General features: G+C 42.6%; 1 protein-coding gene across 3 annotated transcripts in view; it reads left to right on the top strand.

Moving 5' to 3' along the window:
• Positions 1–18,551, top strand: part of LOC115102310 (protein kinase C and casein kinase substrate in neurons protein 1-like) — a 60,909-nt gene that overhangs the window by 19,537 nt on the left and 22,821 nt on the right. For all 3 annotated transcript variants that reach the window (XM_029622133.2, XM_029622130.2, XM_029622132.2), the window contains one exon: positions 17,853–17,976. In XM_029622133.2, coding sequence (XP_029477993.1) covers positions 17,920–17,976 — 57 coding nt within the window. In that variant the 5' untranslated portion in view covers positions 17,853–17,919. The remainder of the gene's footprint in view (positions 1–17,852; positions 17,977–18,551) is intronic.

Below are 18,551 nucleotides of genomic sequence, written 5' to 3'. Positions count from 1 at the left end.
GCAGGAAGCTTGGCCGCAGTGATGTGCTGGGCCGTACGCACTACCCTCTGTAGTGCCTTGTGGTTGGAGGCCGAGCATTTGCCATACTAGGCGATGATGATGCAACCAATCTCTCGATGGTGGAGCTATAGAACCTTTTGAGGATCTGAGGACCCATGCCAAATCTTTTCAGTCTCCTGAGGGGGAATAGGTTTTGTCGTACCTTCTTCATGACTGTCTTTGTGTGTTTGGACCAAGTTAGTTTGTTGGTGATGTGTACACCAAGGAACTTGAAGCTCTCAACCTGCTCCACTGCAACCCCGTCGATAAGAATGGGGGCGTGCTCGGTCCTCTTTTTTCTGTAGTCCACAATCATCTCCTTTGTCTCAAAGCTGCTTATTTCGATACATAACCTTATAGCGAGGTTTTGGCTTTGCTGTGTGGCTAGTCTACTTGGCATGACTTGTAGCATGTATACCTTTCCTGTGGCTATTGTACTCTTCCTATAGCTGTGTTTGTTCTCAGTACCATGCTCAGGGCTGTGTTCACCCTTTGTTGATAATGTGTATTGACTGTTGATGATTTGACAGGAGTAATGAAGTGTGTGGTGTGAAGGTGGGGAATGTATCACGTCCCACTGAGAACATAGATTGATTCTGCTTTATCCACGAGAGAGAGAGAGAGAGTTATTTTGGTAGAGGGACAAATCTGTCTGTGTCTCTGGAGTCTTAACAAGATCACAGAGGCCAGTACTGACCTAGCTCAACATGGCTAAGCCTGTCCCATGTAACCGGTCAGTGTCTCTGGCCTGCTGGAGCAATGACATCATCAGCTGTTCCTGCTGCACTCTAATGCAATGTTGGGTTGTATTCAATATGGCACACATTGTAGCAAAATGCTTTAAAGCACTTGTTCAACTTAAAATGAGAACAAGCGGTACATATTGTCCAGTTAGTCCCCCGGGGAAATCCTAGCACCCTTTGTTACGTTTTCTTTTGTTTGGTGCCTAGTGAATACAATCCTGGGCTGGACTGGGAGGAAGGCATGGGAGGGAGCTGAATGTTGTGTCCCTCCACCCAGAAGCCCTGGCCCTGTAGCAAGCCCTAGGGCTATGCTAACTACCATAGGCCACCTCTGAATCAGAGGGCTGAGTCACTGAAATGGAATCCGTACAAATGGTGATTCATTTGTCTTCCTGTGTGAGTGTATGTGCCTCTCGTGATGACAGAGAGCAGTTGAATAAGCAGGATGTATTACACCTGTGTGCCTGAAGGCCAGGTCTGAGCAGACATTCAGTGGAATGTGAATGCAGTCGTGCTACTGTATTTGTACTGAATCTCTCTGGCTGAGCTCAGTATTATCATCCTGATGGTGTGTAGCGCTGTCCCGCCCACATCCATTTGTTCATCATACTGGTTTCCCTCCTGCTCACACGAGGAGGAATGCCTCCCACGCACACATGCTGCAGTGCATTCAGATACTGCTCAATACTGCTCAGTCAGAGTCTGCCTTCGTGTAGATTTGCTTCCAGTCAATGATCCAGTCCTCATTTGAAAGAGCTTCCAAAGAGCAGCCTGTAGACTTTCTCTCACTGCTGCGGTGCCTTCATTCCCTCTCTCTCTCTGAAAGGACATTTGATATAGCGCAGCAGCATTTCAGTCTCTTTCATCACAATATGCAGCGGGTGTGTAGTGGGGGTGGGGCAGAATGCATTGTCGTCCTCATGTGACCTTTGACTCCCCTCACATTGCTCCAAGGGAAACACTAGCCAATGACTATAACTGTACATGATTGAGACACAGATGCCCAATTTTTGTCCTGTTTCCCCCAGTTTCATCCAGAATAATTTCAAGGAACATCTTCTGTTGTCTGGGTATAGCAGTACAGGTTTTGGGGAGATAAAGGTTATAGGAACATCATCTGTTGTCTGGGTATAGCAGTACAGGTTTTGGGGAGAGAAAGGTTATAGGAACAGTTTTACTTTGCTGCAGACTCCCTATCTGGGTGGTCACGTCAGCTCTGATCATTCCACGGCCCAGCAAACAGAACAGAACAGAGCAGAGCACAGGGCCCATGGCAGGACACGTTATGCTGATAAATACAACAATCCCCCTTCTCTATCTCGCTCACTCTCTTTATCACATTCACACTCTGCCTCTTCAAACACCCGTTTCTCTCTCTCTCTCTCTCTCACTCACTCACTCACTCACTCACTCACTCACTCACTCACTCACTCACTCACTCACTCACTCACTCACTCACTCACTCACTCACTTACACTGCTGATGTGTTTACGGAGCTAGCCTGTTCATTTTCACCAGAGTGCAGGTGCTATGCGGTTATGGACATGTGGAGGCCCTATAGGAGTTGATTGCGGAGTGGCCTGATGACCCTCATCCACCTAACCACCCCTCATGTTCTCGCCTGATTAATCTGTGTAATGGCCAGCTTCCCACCCTCATCTCATCTACACTGACCCCTCCAACCTTCTGTCACGTGACAGGCTTATTGATGGTCTTGGCTGTCATGGTATCTGTGATGATGCAAGCACCGAGCACACAGCTCTGTAGCGCTGTCTTTCTCCTGGCAACATTCAACAGCCTGTTTATTCCACCCTACCGCTGTCATGGCATCGCCCGCCCCGGAGATGAATCACATCTCTCTCATGATCTATTTAGCTACCACTCTGACCCATCGGTGCTCTCTATTCCGCTCACCAACTGTCTTGCTCACAACAGCTTCCTGCGCTCTCTGCACCTGCTCCACCCAGTCTCACTTGGGACAGGCTTAGCCATGTTGAGCCTAGTCAGTATTGGGCTCTATGATCTTGTTAAGACTCCAGGGACACAGGAGGATTTGTCCCTCTGTCCCTGTTAAAAGACCTCGCTCTCTCTCTCTCTCTCTCTCTCTCTCTCTCTCTCTCCCTTTCCCTCTCTCAGAAGCCTCACACTCTCTCTCGCTCTCTCTCTCTTTCTCTCTCCCCCCCTCTCTCAGAAGCCTCTCTCCCCTTCTCCCTCCCTGACTCTCTCTCTCTCTCTCTCTCTCTCTCTCTCTCTCAAAAGCCTCTCTCTCTCTCTCTCTCTCTCAAAAGCCTCTCTCTCTCCCTTTCCCTCTCTCAGAAGCCTCACACTCTCTCTCTCTCTCTCTCTTTCTCTCTCCCCCCTCTCTCAGAAGCCTCTCTCCCCTTCTCCCTCCCTGACTCTCTCTCTCTCTCTCTCTCTCTCTCTCTCTCTCTCTCTCTCTCAGAAGCCTCACCCTTTCCCTCTCTCTCTCCCTTTCTCTCCCTCTCTCTCAGAAGCCTCACTCTCCCCGTCCCTATCTTTATTTCTCTAATTTCTTCTCTCTCCCCTTGAGGAGCCTTTGCCTCTCTTTCCTCCTCTCTCCTTGTGTCTTCCCTCCCAGCATCTCAATATAAGGTCCTCTCAGAGTGTTTTTTTTTGTATAGCAGCCGCCATGACAGGTAGAGTGTCTCAAGAACCCAACATGTTCTAGAAAGTACAGGGCAGATAGTTGCTTTTGGATGCCAGACAACCACCATTATGGAATTCATATTGTTTGGATAAGAGTGAGTTTTAGATGAGCTCAGGCGTGTTTGAGTAAACTACCTACCTGGTTTGGTAATCAGCTTCCTTTCTAATCAGTGACAGAAAGGGGGATGGTGGGGTGTAAGAGAATAAAGTTAGACCCTGACTCTGAAATCTGATTACTGTAATAGGTTTACACGTGTGTTGTGGTTGTCTCTCAAGGCTTTAGAAGAGCCACGAACAGCCCTATTACGATGGTGTATCCTTTATATATTACCCCAAAAATATAAACGGTATTTCATGCTGAAACCCTCAAATGAAACAAGTTGATGGTTTATATTTAGGATAATGTTTTACAGATTTGTCATTCCATTTTTAGTATTAGAAAATCATCTTATTTAATTATTTCATATATTTTACGTGTGATAATGCCACACAGAGGGCCAGAGGTAATTACGAACACCATTCAAAATCTGAAGTAACAAATCAAATCTATTTTATTGGTCACAGACACATATTTAGCAGATATTATTGTGGGTGTAAGGAAATGCTACTAGATTTCTTATGATAAATTACATAAAATCCTTGAAAGATACCAAAATGCTGGTAATTTACTGGTAAACATCTAAAGTTTCCAGTAATATACCCTCCCGTTGCAACCCTAGACTTGTGTGTGGCTTTTTTGCATGTACACACAATCACACACACAGAACACAGCCCTACCTCTCTCTCTCACACACAAATGTATGATGCCTGGCACGTTTATCTAGCTAGTCTATCAATACATAATCACACCCTGCTAGGTAGTGTAATCTCAGACTTCTTCTCTCTTTCTATCTTTGCAATGCATGTATATTCTATTGCTCCTCCTATCTTCTCCTATCCTCTTCTTTACCCTCCCTCCCCTTCTAAGCCATTCAGCTGGAACGTTGCAGGATTATCTTTCCAACATTGAGAAACACTGGCTTATTCACACTGGGTCTGGCTAAGACGGCCCAAAACAAAGAAATTCAACAGAGGCCTCTGTTCTCTCTGTTGATGTATGCATCAACAGAAGCCTCTGTTCTCTCTGTTGATGTATGCATCAACAGAGGCCTCTGTTCTCTCTGTTGATGTATGCATCAACAGAGGCCTCTGTTCTCTCTGTTGATGTATGCATCAACAGAGGCCTCTGTTCTCTCTGTTGATGTATGCATCAACAGAAGCCTCTGTTCTCTCTGTTGATGTATGCATCAACAGAGGCCTCTGTTCTCTCTGTTGATGTATGCATCAACAGAAGCCTCTGTTCTCTCTGTTGATGTATGCATCAACAGAAGCCAGATCTGGACTACAAAATAATACTTGAATAATAGTTGAAGAGGGAGTAGCCCCGTGCATATGGTTCCCACAAGGGCTTGTGGATATACTTTTCTGTTTGATAGTGTCCTTCAATCTGTTTTCATGGGTGCAATTAGGGTAAGCGAAAACAATGAATATTGTTGCTAATTTGTGAGCCATAATGGCTTTGCCTTTTGCCGTAGTTTATTTCCTTGTTGCTGTACTGTTAGACAGATGGCAGAATATTTATTGTACAGTGCAATATCCTGCAAACTTTGTCTTCAAGAGAAGTCTTTGATTAATTTATTGCCCACGGCTTGGATCAAAACTTGAATATAACATTTGGCTGTATGTTACTTATTCAAGTCATTTCAATTGCCTTCAGTTTGTTAAATGGTCTGTCCTCTTGCATTTAAGTGTAGTTATTGAGGGAGACTGTGTTCTGGTAGTTTTTTGATATGGACACCTAGTTTATAGTAGACGTGGTTTGATATAGGCTTATGGTTTGAAAGATTTGGGAAGGTTTCTCTGAGATACTGACGGTAAATTACTTACATCAGCTTACGGAATCAGTTCAGGTACAATAAGTCAAAAGAACCTTCCGAGTCTTGCTCTAAAAAAGAAGTCGAATGGGTATCTGTTTGGATTGGCACAATTGCCGACCTTGAAGCCACACGTAACACAAAAATGATGTGCAATATATTGAAGCCTTGATATAGATATTTTCATGTTTAGATATGACACCTGTCATACTGAACATCAATTGATGAATCAATCAATTATTCTCTCTTCCTCTCTTTTTCTCGTCTCCTTCTCACCATCCATTGTGAAGGAAGGCAACTTACTGGCGGAATTGACCCAAATAACTAAGCAGCATGTCTCCCGACCCCCCCCCCCCCTCACACTTCCCCTCATGTGATGATAACTTTTTTTTGTGGCACTCTACAATCCTGAGTACCAGAGGAGGAGGTATTGTAAATAAGAATGTGTTCTTAACTAACTTGCATAGTTAAATAAAGGTTCAATAAAAATAATATATAATAATTCTCATTCTGTAGTGTAGCCTAGTGACCATCTGAACCTGAGGACCTTTGGGTCCACATTATCCTTTAGTATCAACAAACATTGTGCCCAATCTATCAATGTACCCTTGACACTATAATAGTTTGTGTGGTTATAATGCATAAAAAGACTGTGACCTTCCATGTAGCTTTTCTCACAAGAGAATTTTGAAATGTTATGAGGTCTGTTTTTCCCTTGTTATTTCACATTCATGGTAATACTGCTGAAGGTTAGGTGTGATTTAGTTAGCTTTTCAATGTCACAAGTGTGTGTACATGTATATATCTTAATGTTGATAATCTAAGATACAAACTTGACACTAAAGAAAAGGTTTTATACAGTTTTTTCAAAGAGTATACAGTTACAGTTGATGTCGGAAGTTTACATACACATTAGCCAAATACATTTAAACTCAGTTTTTCACAATTCCTGACATTTAATCCTAGTAAATATTCCCTGTTAGGATCACCACTTTATTTTAAGAATGTGAAATGTCAGAATAATAGCAGAGAGAATGATTTATTTCAGCTTTTATTTCTGTCATTACATTCCCAGTGGGTCAGAAGTTCACATACAATTAGTATTTGGTAGCATTACCTTTAAATTGTTTATCTTGGGTCAAACGTTTCGGGTAGCCTTCCACAAGCTACCCACAATAAGTTGGGTGAATTTTGGCCCATTCCTCCTGACAGAGCTGGTGTAACTGAGTCCGCTTTGTAGGCCTCCTTGCTCCCACACACTTTTTCAGTTCTGCCCACAAATTTTCTACGGGATTGATGTCAGGGCTTTGTGATGGACACTCCAAAACCTTGACTTTGTTGTCCTTAAGCCATTATGCCACACTTCTGGAAGTATGGTTGGGGTCATTGTTCATTTGGAAGACCCATTTGCGACAAAAAAACTGATGACTTGAGATGTTGCTTCAATATATCCACATAATGTTCCTGCCTCAGGATGCCGTCTATTTTGTGAAGTGCTCCAGTCCCTCCTGCAGAAAAGCACCCCCACAACATGATGCTGCCAACCCCGTGCTTCACGGTTGAGATGGTGTTATTCAGCTTGCAAGCCTCCCCCTTTTTCCTCCAAACATAACGATTGTCATTATGGCCAAACAGTTCTATTTTTGTTTCATCAGACCAGAGGACATTTCTCCAAAAAGTACGATCTTTGTCCCCATGTGCAGTTGCAAACCGTAGTCTGGCTTTTTTATGGCGGTTTTGGAGCAGTGGCTTCTTCCTTGCTGAGCGGCCTTTCAGGTTATGTCGATATAGGACTCGTTTTACTGTGGGTATATAGATACTTTTGTACCTGTTTCCTCCAGCATCTTCACAAGGTTCTTTGCTGTTGTTCTGGGATTGATTTGCACTTTTCTCACCAAAGTACGTTCATCTCTAGGAGACAGAACGCGTCTCCTTCCCGAGCGGTATGACGGCTGCGTGGTCCCATGGTGTTTATACTTGCGTACTATTGTTTGTATAGATGAACGTGGTACCTTCAGGCGTTTAGAAATTGCTCCCATGGTTGAACCAGACTTGTGGAGGTCTACAATGTTTTTTCTGAGAGGTCTTGGCTGATTTCTTTAGATTTTCCCATGATGTCAAGCAAAGAGGCACTGAGTTTGAAGGTAAAGCCTTGAAATACATCCACAGGTACACCTCTAATTGACTCAAATTATGTCAATTAGCCTATAAGAAGCTTCTAAAGCCATGACATAATTTTCTGGAATTTTCCAAGCTGTTTAAAGGCACTGTCAACTTAGTGTATGTAAACTTCTGACCCTCTGGAATTGTGATACAGTGAATTATAAGTTAAATAATCTGTCTGTAAACAATTGTTGGAAGAATTACTTGTGTTATGCACAAAGCAGATGTCCTAACCGACTTGCCAAAACTATAGTTTGTTAACAAGAAATTTGTGGAGTGGTTGAAAAACAAGTTTTAATGATTACAACCTAAGTGTATGTAAACTTCCGACTTCAACTGTATGTTTAGGTGTGGTTTGTGTTTATCCAATATAATTTATTGTATGGATGCCTGTAAAATGGAGCATGTTTTACACAACATTTCACATTCACCCAAATGAATGAATGTTTAAAACATATTAGAAACTGGGTGTTTCGATCCCTGAATGCCGTTTGGCTGACCACGGGTATTACAAAACATTTATTTTTACTGCTTTTATTCCATTAAAGACCAGTTTTATAATAGCAATAAGGCACCTCGGGTGTTTGTGATATATGGCCAATATACCATACCATGGCTAAGGGCTGATGCGTTGCGTCGTGCGTAAAAGGACAGCCCTTAGCCGTGGTATATTGGCTATATATCACACCTCAGGCCTGATTGCTCAAATCTATCTTTATTCACTATAGTATAATAACCATATTATAGTGGTGTGTAGTGTAGAGCCATATGGGTTTCTTCATGAGCTCAGCTTTTCAAATCAAATCACATTTTATTGGTCACATACACATGGTTAGCAGATGTTAATACAAGTGTAGCGAAATGCTTGTGCTTCTAGTTCCGACAGTGCAGTAATATCTAACAAGTAATCTTAACAATTTCCCAACAACTACCTAATACACACAAATCTAAAGGGGATGATTGAGAATATGTACATATAACTATATGAAAGAGTGATGGTCGAGCGGCATAGGCAAGATGCAATAGATGGTACAGTGTATACACATATGATATGAGTAATGTAAGATATGTAAACATTATTTAAAGTGACATTGTTTAAAGTGACTAGTGGTCAATTTATTAAAGTGGCCAGTGATTGGGTCTCAATGTAGGCAGCAGCTTATCTGAGTTAGTGATTGCTGTTTAGCAGTCTGATGGCCTTGAGATAGAAGCTGTTTTTCAGTTACCTCGGTGGCAGCTTTGATGCACCTATACTGACCTCGCCTTCTGGATGGTAGCGGTGTGAACAGGCAGTGGCTCAGGTGGTTGTTGTCCTTGATGATCTTTTTGGCCTTCATGTTACATTGGGTACTGTAGGTGTCATGGAGGGCAGTTAGTTTGCCCCCGGTGATGCGTTGTGCAGACCCCACCACCCTTTGGAGAACCTTACGGTTGTGGGCGGAGCAGTTGCCGTACCAAGCTGTGATACAGCCCGACAGGGTGCTCTCGATTGTGCACCTGTAAAAGTTTGTCAGGCTTTTGGGTGACAAGCCAAATTTCTTCAGCCTCCTGTTGCACCTTCCTGTTGCGCCTTCTTCACCACAATGTCTGTGTGGGTGGACCATTTCAATTTGTCTGTGATGTGTATGCCGAGGAACTTAAAACTTTCCACCTTCTCCACTGCTGTCCCTTCGATGTGGATAGTGGGGTGCTCCATCTGCTGTTCCCTGAATCTCCGTTGTTTTGTTGACGTTGACTGAGAGGTTGCTATCCTGACACCACACTCCCGAGTTTCCTCACCTTCCCTGTAGGCTGTCTCATCGTTGTTGGTAATCAAGCCCACTACTGTTGTGTCGTCTGCAAACTTGATGATTGAGTTGGAGGCGTGCATGGCCACACAGTCGTGGGTGAACAGGGAGTACAGGAGGGGGCTGAGCATGCACCCTTGTGGGGCCCAAGTGTTGAGGATCAGCGGAGTAGAGATGATGTTTCCTACCTTCACCACCTGTGGGTGGCCCATCAGGAAGTCCAGGACCCAATTGCACAGGGCGGGGTTGAGACCCAGGGCCTCCAGCTTGATGATGAGCTTGGAGGGTACTATGGTGTTGAATGCTGAGCTGTAGTCAATGAACAGCATTCTTACATAGGTATTCTTCTTGTCCAGATGGGATAAGGCAGTGTGATGGCGATTGCATAGTATGTGGACCTGTTGGGGCGGTATGCAAACTGAAGTGGGTCTAGGCTGGCCGTTAAGGTGGAGGTGATATGATCCTTGACCAGTCTCTTAAAGCACTTCATGATGACATAAGTGAGTGCTACAGGGCGGCAGTCATTTAGTTCAGTTATCTTTGCCTTCTTGGGTACAGGAACAATGGTGGCCATCTTGAAGCATGTGGGGACAGCAGACTGGGATAGGGAGCGATTGAAAATGTCTGTAAACACACCAGCCAGCTGGCCTGTGCATGCTCTGAGGATGCGGCTAGGGATGCCGTCTGGGACAGCAGCCTTGTGAGGGTTAACACGTTTAAATGTTTTACTCACGTCGGCCACGGAGAAGGAGAGGGGGGCTTAGCCGGCTCTGGAGGATCCATAGGCTAATTGGAGGGCCAGACTGACAGACAGGTAGACGGACCTATGATCTCACTGAACTGAGAATCACACCAATAATAATGGGTGGGTCATAGCTTGTGAGTGATGTCATCTAGAGAACTGGACCAGCAGGTTGAAGTGTGGAATTTCATCTTTTACTTTCTCATCGGCCTATTGACATATTGAAAAATAAGTATTGTGAGTGTTATAGTACAAACAGTGAAGTAGATTCTCACTCTCGTGTTGTCTTGGCTCCGCTGGCTGAAACATTGTCTGTAGCATATCAAACAGATGTAATGCCTTTGCTGAGTCATGACATCTGATTATTATGCCTGATATAGATCTTATTGCCCAAAAGAATTACAGGGCAATGACTCTGACAGTACACAGAGAGACCCTGAGCTCTTTCTTCACCCACGGGTCTCTGTGTATACACCTGCTCTTCAGCAAAGCTGTAACCTTTACTCTGGCAAGGAAGTGGTCATTTCTGGAGGCGGAGGGCAAACCGTGTGTCCTTGTTCTTTCTGCATGAGGAGTTCTCTTTTCACAGAGAATATGAAAAGAACTGGCAATATTATTTCATCGTCGAACAACAGTATTTAAAGGTCTCTCTCATAGTAAATCTGTCAGTGTGAGCCGCAGTGACTGTAAATATTGTGTTTGACAAACTGCACTGCGTTACTGTGCGGCTGATTCAGCCATTGCTGTACTGTAACTGCAATATAGCTGCCCTGCCTGTGCTCCTCGGTGCTCCTGCTAGTGTCACGATTCATCACACAGTACAAAATGTTCCCTGGTTCAGATTGAGATGAGTAGCCCATCATCGAGGCTTTGAGGTTACATACTGCAGAAATGTGTTCAAAGTAAACACACTGTAGAAACACTGTACCTCTCTATTGCATACTTTTTCAAGTAGCAGGCACAGCCACACAAACCACACAAATTCAGTCTTAATGCCAACTGCTCATGATTATTGTGGCGTTGTGACAGATTAAGACTGAAACGTTTGAGCTGTTATCTATCATGTGCATATAAATTGGCCTCTGAGTTCTACCAGTCCCATCTTTCATGTGTAAAAGTCAAACTGATCACAGCACTCAACTTATGCAGGGGCAGCAGGTAGCTTAGTGGTTAGAGCGTTGGTTGGTTGGTTGCAAGATCGAATCCCTGAGCTGACAAGGTAAAAGAAAATCTGTTGTTCTGCCCCTGAACAAGGTAGTTAACCCACTGTTCCTAGGCTGTCATTGAAAGTAAGAATTTGTTCTTAACTGTAGTTAAATAAAGGTAACAAAATGCTGCTCCCTCTGAAGATTTACTCAACATGGTCAGAAGGGGGAATATTCAGAGGTGGGAATTAATGGAAATATATTAATATTAATACCATTTATATGTAGATGTGTTTTGCATTGGATATATTTACCATATCATATGGAGACAGAAACATAAACCTTATCATACCTTATCATAAGTAGACATCATTGCAAATGATTAAATCCTTCCAATAGAAATTTAAAAAACAATTTAGTTACGAATTGAATTTAAATTCATCGAGTTGACTCTTCACATGGGATGATTTCACTGAACAACAAAAGTGAATATTGAATGATCCCCATTACATCTCCCAAAAACGTTTTCAACATACATCTGTAAAATGATAGTCTAGAAACTAAAGCTTTGGTTGTCTTCCTCTCAGACTTCCATGTCTTCTCTCTGGACCTCCTCAATGTCCACCTCTTGAATATCAGACTCTGAGGCCTCATCTTCACGGTCACCTTCCAACCTTGTTGAGGATGGCTCGTTGTCAGGTTCAAAAAGCCTCAAATATGCCCGGATGGCCACCAATTTTTCAACCCTTTTATTGGGTCAGCCTGTTGCGTGCTTTGGTGTGTGGGTTCCCAAACAAGGACCAGTTGCGCTCTGAGGCGGCTGATGTTGGTGGGATTTGGAGGATGATGGAGGCAACAGGGGAAAGAGCCTCAGATCCACAAAGGCCCTTCCACCAGGTGGATGATGAGATATGTTGGCACGACTGCCATATTGCATCTCCATCCCAAAGCCCTTGCTTGGAAGTGTACATCGCCAGACTGCCAAGAACCTTGCCCTCATCCAGGCCAAGGTAGCAAGACACATTAGTGATGACACCATAGGCCTTGTTGATCTCTGCACCAGACAGGAAGCTCTTGCCAGCATACTTGGGGTCCAAAATGTACGCTGCGGCGTGTATGGGCTTCAGGCAGAAGTCTTCACGCTTTTTGATGTATTTCAGAACTGCAGTTTCCTCTGATTGGAGCAACAGTGAAGTGGGCAGGGCAGTACGGATTTCTTCTCTTACATCTGCAAGCAGAGTCTGAACATCAGACAGGATGGCATTGTCTCCCTCAATCCGTGCAGTGGCTACTGCTATAGGTTTCAGGAGTTTCAGGCTGCTTACCACTCTCTCACAAAATACATTATCCAGGAGGATCCTCTTGATGGGGCTGTCCATATCAGCAGACTGTGATATGGCCATTTCTTGGAGAGACTCCTTCCCTTCCAGGAGACTGTCAAACATGATGACAACACCACCCCAACAGGTGTTGCTGGGCAGCTTCAATGTGGTGCTCTTATTCTTCTCACTTTGCTTGGTGAGGTAGATTGCTGCTATAACTTGATGACCCTTCAAATACCTAACCATTTCCTTGGCTCTCTTGTATCCATTGTTTTCAGTGCCATGATGTCCATAAGGAACAGATTCAATGCATGAGCAGCACAACCAATGGGTGTGATGTGAGAGTAGGACTCCTCCACCTTAGACCAAGCAGCCTTCATGTTCGCAGCATTGTCTGTAACCAGTGCAAATACCTTCTGTGGTCCAAGGCCATTGATGACTGCCTTCAGTTCATCTGCAATGTAGAGACCGGTGTGTCTGTTGTCCCTTGTCTCTGTGCTCTTGTAGAATAGTGGTTGAGGGGTGGAGATGATGTAGTTAATTATTCCTTGCCCACGAACATTCAACCACCCACCAGAGATGATTGCAATGCAGTCTGCTTTCTCTATGATTTGCTTGACCTTCACCTGAACTCTGTTGAACTCTGCATCCAGCAAATGAGTAGATGAAGCATGTCTGGTTGGGGGGGTTGTATGCTGGACGAAGAACATTTCAGAAATCTCTTCCAATACACATTGCTTGTGAGCATCAGAGGTGAACCAGTTGCATACACAGCTCGAGCAAGATATTCATCAGCATTTCTCTGACTACGTTCCTCCATTGAGTCAAAAAAACGTCTGATTCCAGGAGGACCATGAGCTGTTGCTATCGATAAGGTGTCTGATTCATCATTTTCACCTCGAATAGAAGTAGAGGGACTTTTGTTTGTTGTGAGAGCTGAGGGAACTTTATGCACTTGTCCAGATGATTCCGCATTTTTCTTACATTCTTCACAATATGATTTGGCACAGTATTTGCAAATGCACACAGCTTTTCCTTCTACATTAGCTGCAGTGAAATGTTTCCACACATCAGATTGTGCCCGTGGCATTTTCCTGTAAAGTTGAGGAAAAAAACTACAAATACAATGCCATGTACAGGTAAATAGTTAAGCAGTTAGATTAAACAACTCCTTTGTAAGATACATGTTTTAAAATGAAACATGTATGGAAACAGGTGAATTAACAATCCTCAGTTAGCAGGCTCAAGCAAGCTAAACCCACATGGTAGCAAAAACTAACTAGCAGAAATTGTTAACAAGTTAGAAATGATTTAAACACACTTTGCTGTAGGCTACTATTTACTTGTTAACAAAAAATCATGTATGTCGTATAAAATATATTCACCCCACCCAGTATTGTAATCAAAAGTTACCAGAAAGCATGTAGTCCTTGGCTCAGACATTGTAGTCGTGTGGGCTCAATAGCCTCTCCTTAGTGTGCAAGATCTTGAGAATCAGCTGAACATGTGATGGAAGAGTGCACTGCACATGTGATGGAAGAATGCACTGTGCATGCGAAGGGTTGCAATTCCGTTGAATTGGGATAGTTTAACCAAAATATGCCACAAGAACTAGAATTGCCTTGTGTGTATCCCAGAAAAAAAAGGTTCACTTTTATAAGCAAACTTTTTTGATGAATTTAAGCAAATTTACCGGAAAGTTTACGACCCTTTGCACCCCCTAATGGTCAGAGTGTTACTTAGTTCACCAGGTGATTCCATTACATTACCAGTCAAATGTTTGGACACACCTACTCATTCAAGAGTTTTTCTTTATTTTTACTATTTTCTACATTGAATAATAATAGTGAATACATGACAGCTATGAAATAACACATATGGAATCATGTAGTAACCAAAAAAGTGTTAAACAAATCTAAATATATTTTACATTTTAGATTCTTCAAAGTAGCCACGCTTTGCCTTGATGATTGCCTTTGACAACTTTGCACACTCTTGGCATTCTCTCAACCAGCTTCACCTGGAATGCTTTTCCAACAGTCTTGAAGGAGTTACCACATATGCTGAGCACTTGTTGGCTGCTTTTCCTTCACTCTGTGTTCCAACTCATCCCAAGCCATCTCAATTGGGTTGTGGTCGGGTGATTGTGGAGGCCAGGTCATCTGATGCAGCACTCCATCACTCTCCTTCTCGGTCAAATACCCCTTACACAGCCTCGAGGTGTGCTGGGTCATTGTCCTTTGGAAAAACAAATGATAGTCCCACTAAGCGCAAACAAGATGGGATGGCGTATCGAATGCTGTGGTAGTCATGCTAGTTAAGTGGGCCTTGAATTCTAAATAAATCACTGGCCGTGTCAACAGCAAAGCACCATCACACCACCTCCTCTGTGCTTCACGGTGGGAACCACACATGCAGAGATCATCCGTTCACCTACTCTGCATCTCACAAATCTCACAGTTGGACTCATCAGACCAAAGGACAGATTTCCACCTGTCTAATGTCCATTGCTCGTGTTTCTTGGCCCAAGCAAGTCTTTTCTTCTTATTGGTGTCCTTTAGTAGTGCTTTTTTGCAGCAATTTGACCATGAAGGCCTGATTCACACAGTCTCCTCTGAACAGTTGATGTTGAGATGTGTCTGTTCCTTGAACTCTGTGAAGCATTTATTTGGGCTGGTAACTCTAGTGAACTTATCCTCTGCAGCAGAGGTAACTCTGGGTCTTCTTTTCCTGTGGCTGTCCTCATGAGAGCCAGTTTCATCATTGTGCTTGATGGTTTTTGAAACTGCACTTGAAGAAACTTTCTTGAAATGTTCTGTATTGACTGACCTTCATGTCTTAAAGTAATGATTGACTGTCGTTTCTCTTTTCTTATTTGAGCTGTTCTTGTCATAATATGGACTTGGTATTTTACTAAATATGTCTATCTTCTGTATACCAACCCTACCTTGTCACAACACAACTGATTGGCTCAAACACATTAAGAAGGAAAGAAATTCTACAAATTAACATTTAACGAGGCACACCTGTTAATTGAAATGCATTCCAGGTGACTACCTCATTTCTATTTTATTTTAAATGTGAATTTTATTTAACACTTTTTTGGGGGTTACTACATGATTCCATATGTGTTATTTCATAGTTCTGATGTCTTCGCTGTTATTCTACAATGTAGAAAGTAGTACAAATAAAGAAAAATTATTGAATGAGTAAGTGTGTCCAAATTTTTGACTGGTCCTCTATGCTAGATGGAGAAGTCAGCATAAGGCCAAATAGACATAGGTTATCACCTTTACTCCTAAAAATTCCTTACTAACTTAGTAGGATCGTTCCACGAAATGAGTCACTTTTGCGTCCCTTTGATATTTTAAGTAGAGATGTGGCACCAATATTGGTCTTTAAAAGCATGTTATATTGATTGAAGTGCCATTTAATATAGACCACAGACACAATTCAATAAAGTGCCCAAATCCAGCATATTGACATGTCCCTCTGTGCACTCTATCCACATTTCCACCATCATTGTAAAGCCCTAGTTTTGAGTTTAGTTAATGTGATTGGCGATTCATTTTATGAAAAGAAAAACACCTGTCCATCATTTTAAGGTCAACCCTGTTACGTGAACTCTCATTTTAATATGGTGTAACTATTGTTTTGTAAATATCTAATAGTTAAATCATAGTGTAAAATCAGGTGAGCTGGTTCTAATCCTTTCAGCCATTGTCTGGTGTTTTGTGGTGGAAAACTGAAGTGTGTCGAGCATATCACGTAAACCCTGTTATCCACGGATAGACAGGCGAGAATTTTTTTTTAAATAACTGTTTTTTGTGAAGCTTGCATTCAATTGCCCCTCACTTTTGAACACAACAAGATTCCATTCCCCCTGTCACAAGGGGATTTATGGATGATTTAAGATTAAATCACCAACCCTGTTCGGCACTAAATAGGCACTTACTATAGACATTTTTTTATTTAACAGTCAGAATGGAAAAACATGTTTTTTATTAAGTTGAACATGTGCTCGTCATAACAGAATGTTAAAACTAGGTTAAATACATTTTAAAAATCAACCAAGTTACACTACCCAAAAGGGACACATTTGTGGAATGACCTAGTAAGTGTCTTACTCTATGATAACTTCAAACCTGAGGTTTTTGCTCAATTTTTTTATGTTTGAGGAAACATACCATAGCATGTTCTGTTCTAAATCAAGTGTAGGGGCTGTTGTTGGGCTGGTACACATTCTCCTGATTCTAGCTTTAATTAGTTTCCTACCTTGTTTGGAAACCATTTAACATTATTTAATGTAGTGTATCCCTCCATGTGCTTGCTGTTTTGCGCTGGGTAGTTGTTGTGGAGACTTCCAGGCATGAAGGAGATGCCACTAAAGAACAGTTAATTGAGACAGTAAAGGAGAGCAAACTGAATTAGGTTTCAATTAGAGCTCAATACAAGAATAAACGCTAACCAGTCTGTGCTATTTTATTCTTCGTGGGGAAGAATCGACCAGCCGTCAAAGGAATAGATACAAATCGTCTCAAATCTTGGAGAAAAGCCAGGAAGCACTATATGTTTTAGAGGGAGGAAGGGTTTACAAATGAATTGGCAGTTTAATCACATTGTTAGAAGGCACCTACAGTTATATAACCTTAGATGTTTATGTGAAATCAATTAAAACAGGACTGCAATTTGTTTATTTTGGTCTCTTTTCTGATCTCTGGGCTGTGTAACTTCATGTAGACTTTTCAGAGGAAGATATAGTGAGTGTGTGTGAGTGGTGTGCGTTCCTGCCAGTCTGTCTGTGTTGGGTCTATGTGTGTGTCCATGTGTGTTAGCACAGTATGCATGTGTGTCTGTGTGCAGTGAGTATGTGTGTAATGTAGCACTCTTCCAGAAGGAACATGCCATGGGACAGGGACAGTTTATGCTGAGCTACTGAACAGTACGATACAGGGTCAGAACTCCATGATTACAGTGATCCTGTGGTGTGCTGTGGTTTCTGGGACATGCGTGTGGAAGATGGCCTTTCTGTTCCTTGGGGCCACAGAACAGTGTGCATGGGGATAGAAGACCTATTTTAACTTCATTATTAGAACGGTCTCAGAGCCTCCAAAGGAAGCCTTTCATCAGTGCTGCTCACTGATTGGTTATGGAAAACATATGGTTTCAGAATACCATAGAAAGCCCAAGTATCGTATTTCATAGCATATAATAAATAATGAATGTTGCAGGATGTTCTACTGTATTGTATTTTCTACATGTATATGTATTGCAATCTCTCTCTCTCTCTCTCTCTCTCTCTCTCTCTCTCTCTCTCTCTCTCACTTCCAGTGTGTGAGGGACCCAGCTCTGCTGCTGACACATTTAGAGTTTAGCCTGCTTTACCACAACCAGGAAAATGTCGGGGTCCTACGATGAAGCTACTGCTGACGACGCTATGGACAGCTTTTGGGAGGTACTTCAGAAACACCATCCATACAGGTCATCTGGGCTATGAAGGGAAACCTATAGACCTTTATCAGCCAAGTCACACACAACAATCCCTCTTTAGGAGACATGAGTCATAGGATCACTGGCCACCATCATCCTCTCTGGTGAAAAAGTTATTGACAACATGATACTATAGGTCACGAAATTTCATTTCTATGAGGATCAATAGGAATATGGTTGGTTAATCCAATACGTTGATGTTGTTGCACAGAAAATATCCAATTAGTGCTATGGAATTCACTATAGAGCACTATAGAGTCCCTTTTGTGTCATCGTAGGAGGAGGGTCACAGAGACCGACCGACAGAGCCTCAGTTAGAAGCAGCACTGAGGCAGCCATTCAGCCCACATCCACCTGCCCTAAAATCTATACACGGCCAAGAAAGCTCTGGCCACAGCATACTGAATAGCATAAGGACTCTTGTAGGGCTAGATGTTTGGTTTAAAATGAAAAACACGTCTGACAGAAAACACAGCAAAAATACAAAACTGTATATTATCTATATACTGTAAACTCTTCTTAAAGGGACTTTGTTTTTGA

This window comes from Oncorhynchus nerka, linkage group LG20 (genome assembly GCF_034236695.1).
Source record: "Oncorhynchus nerka isolate Pitt River linkage group LG20, Oner_Uvic_2.0, whole genome shotgun sequence".
Lineage (NCBI taxonomy): Eukaryota > Metazoa > Chordata > Actinopteri > Salmoniformes > Salmonidae > Oncorhynchus > Oncorhynchus nerka.
This window is presented reverse-complemented; position numbering and strand designations above follow the sequence as displayed.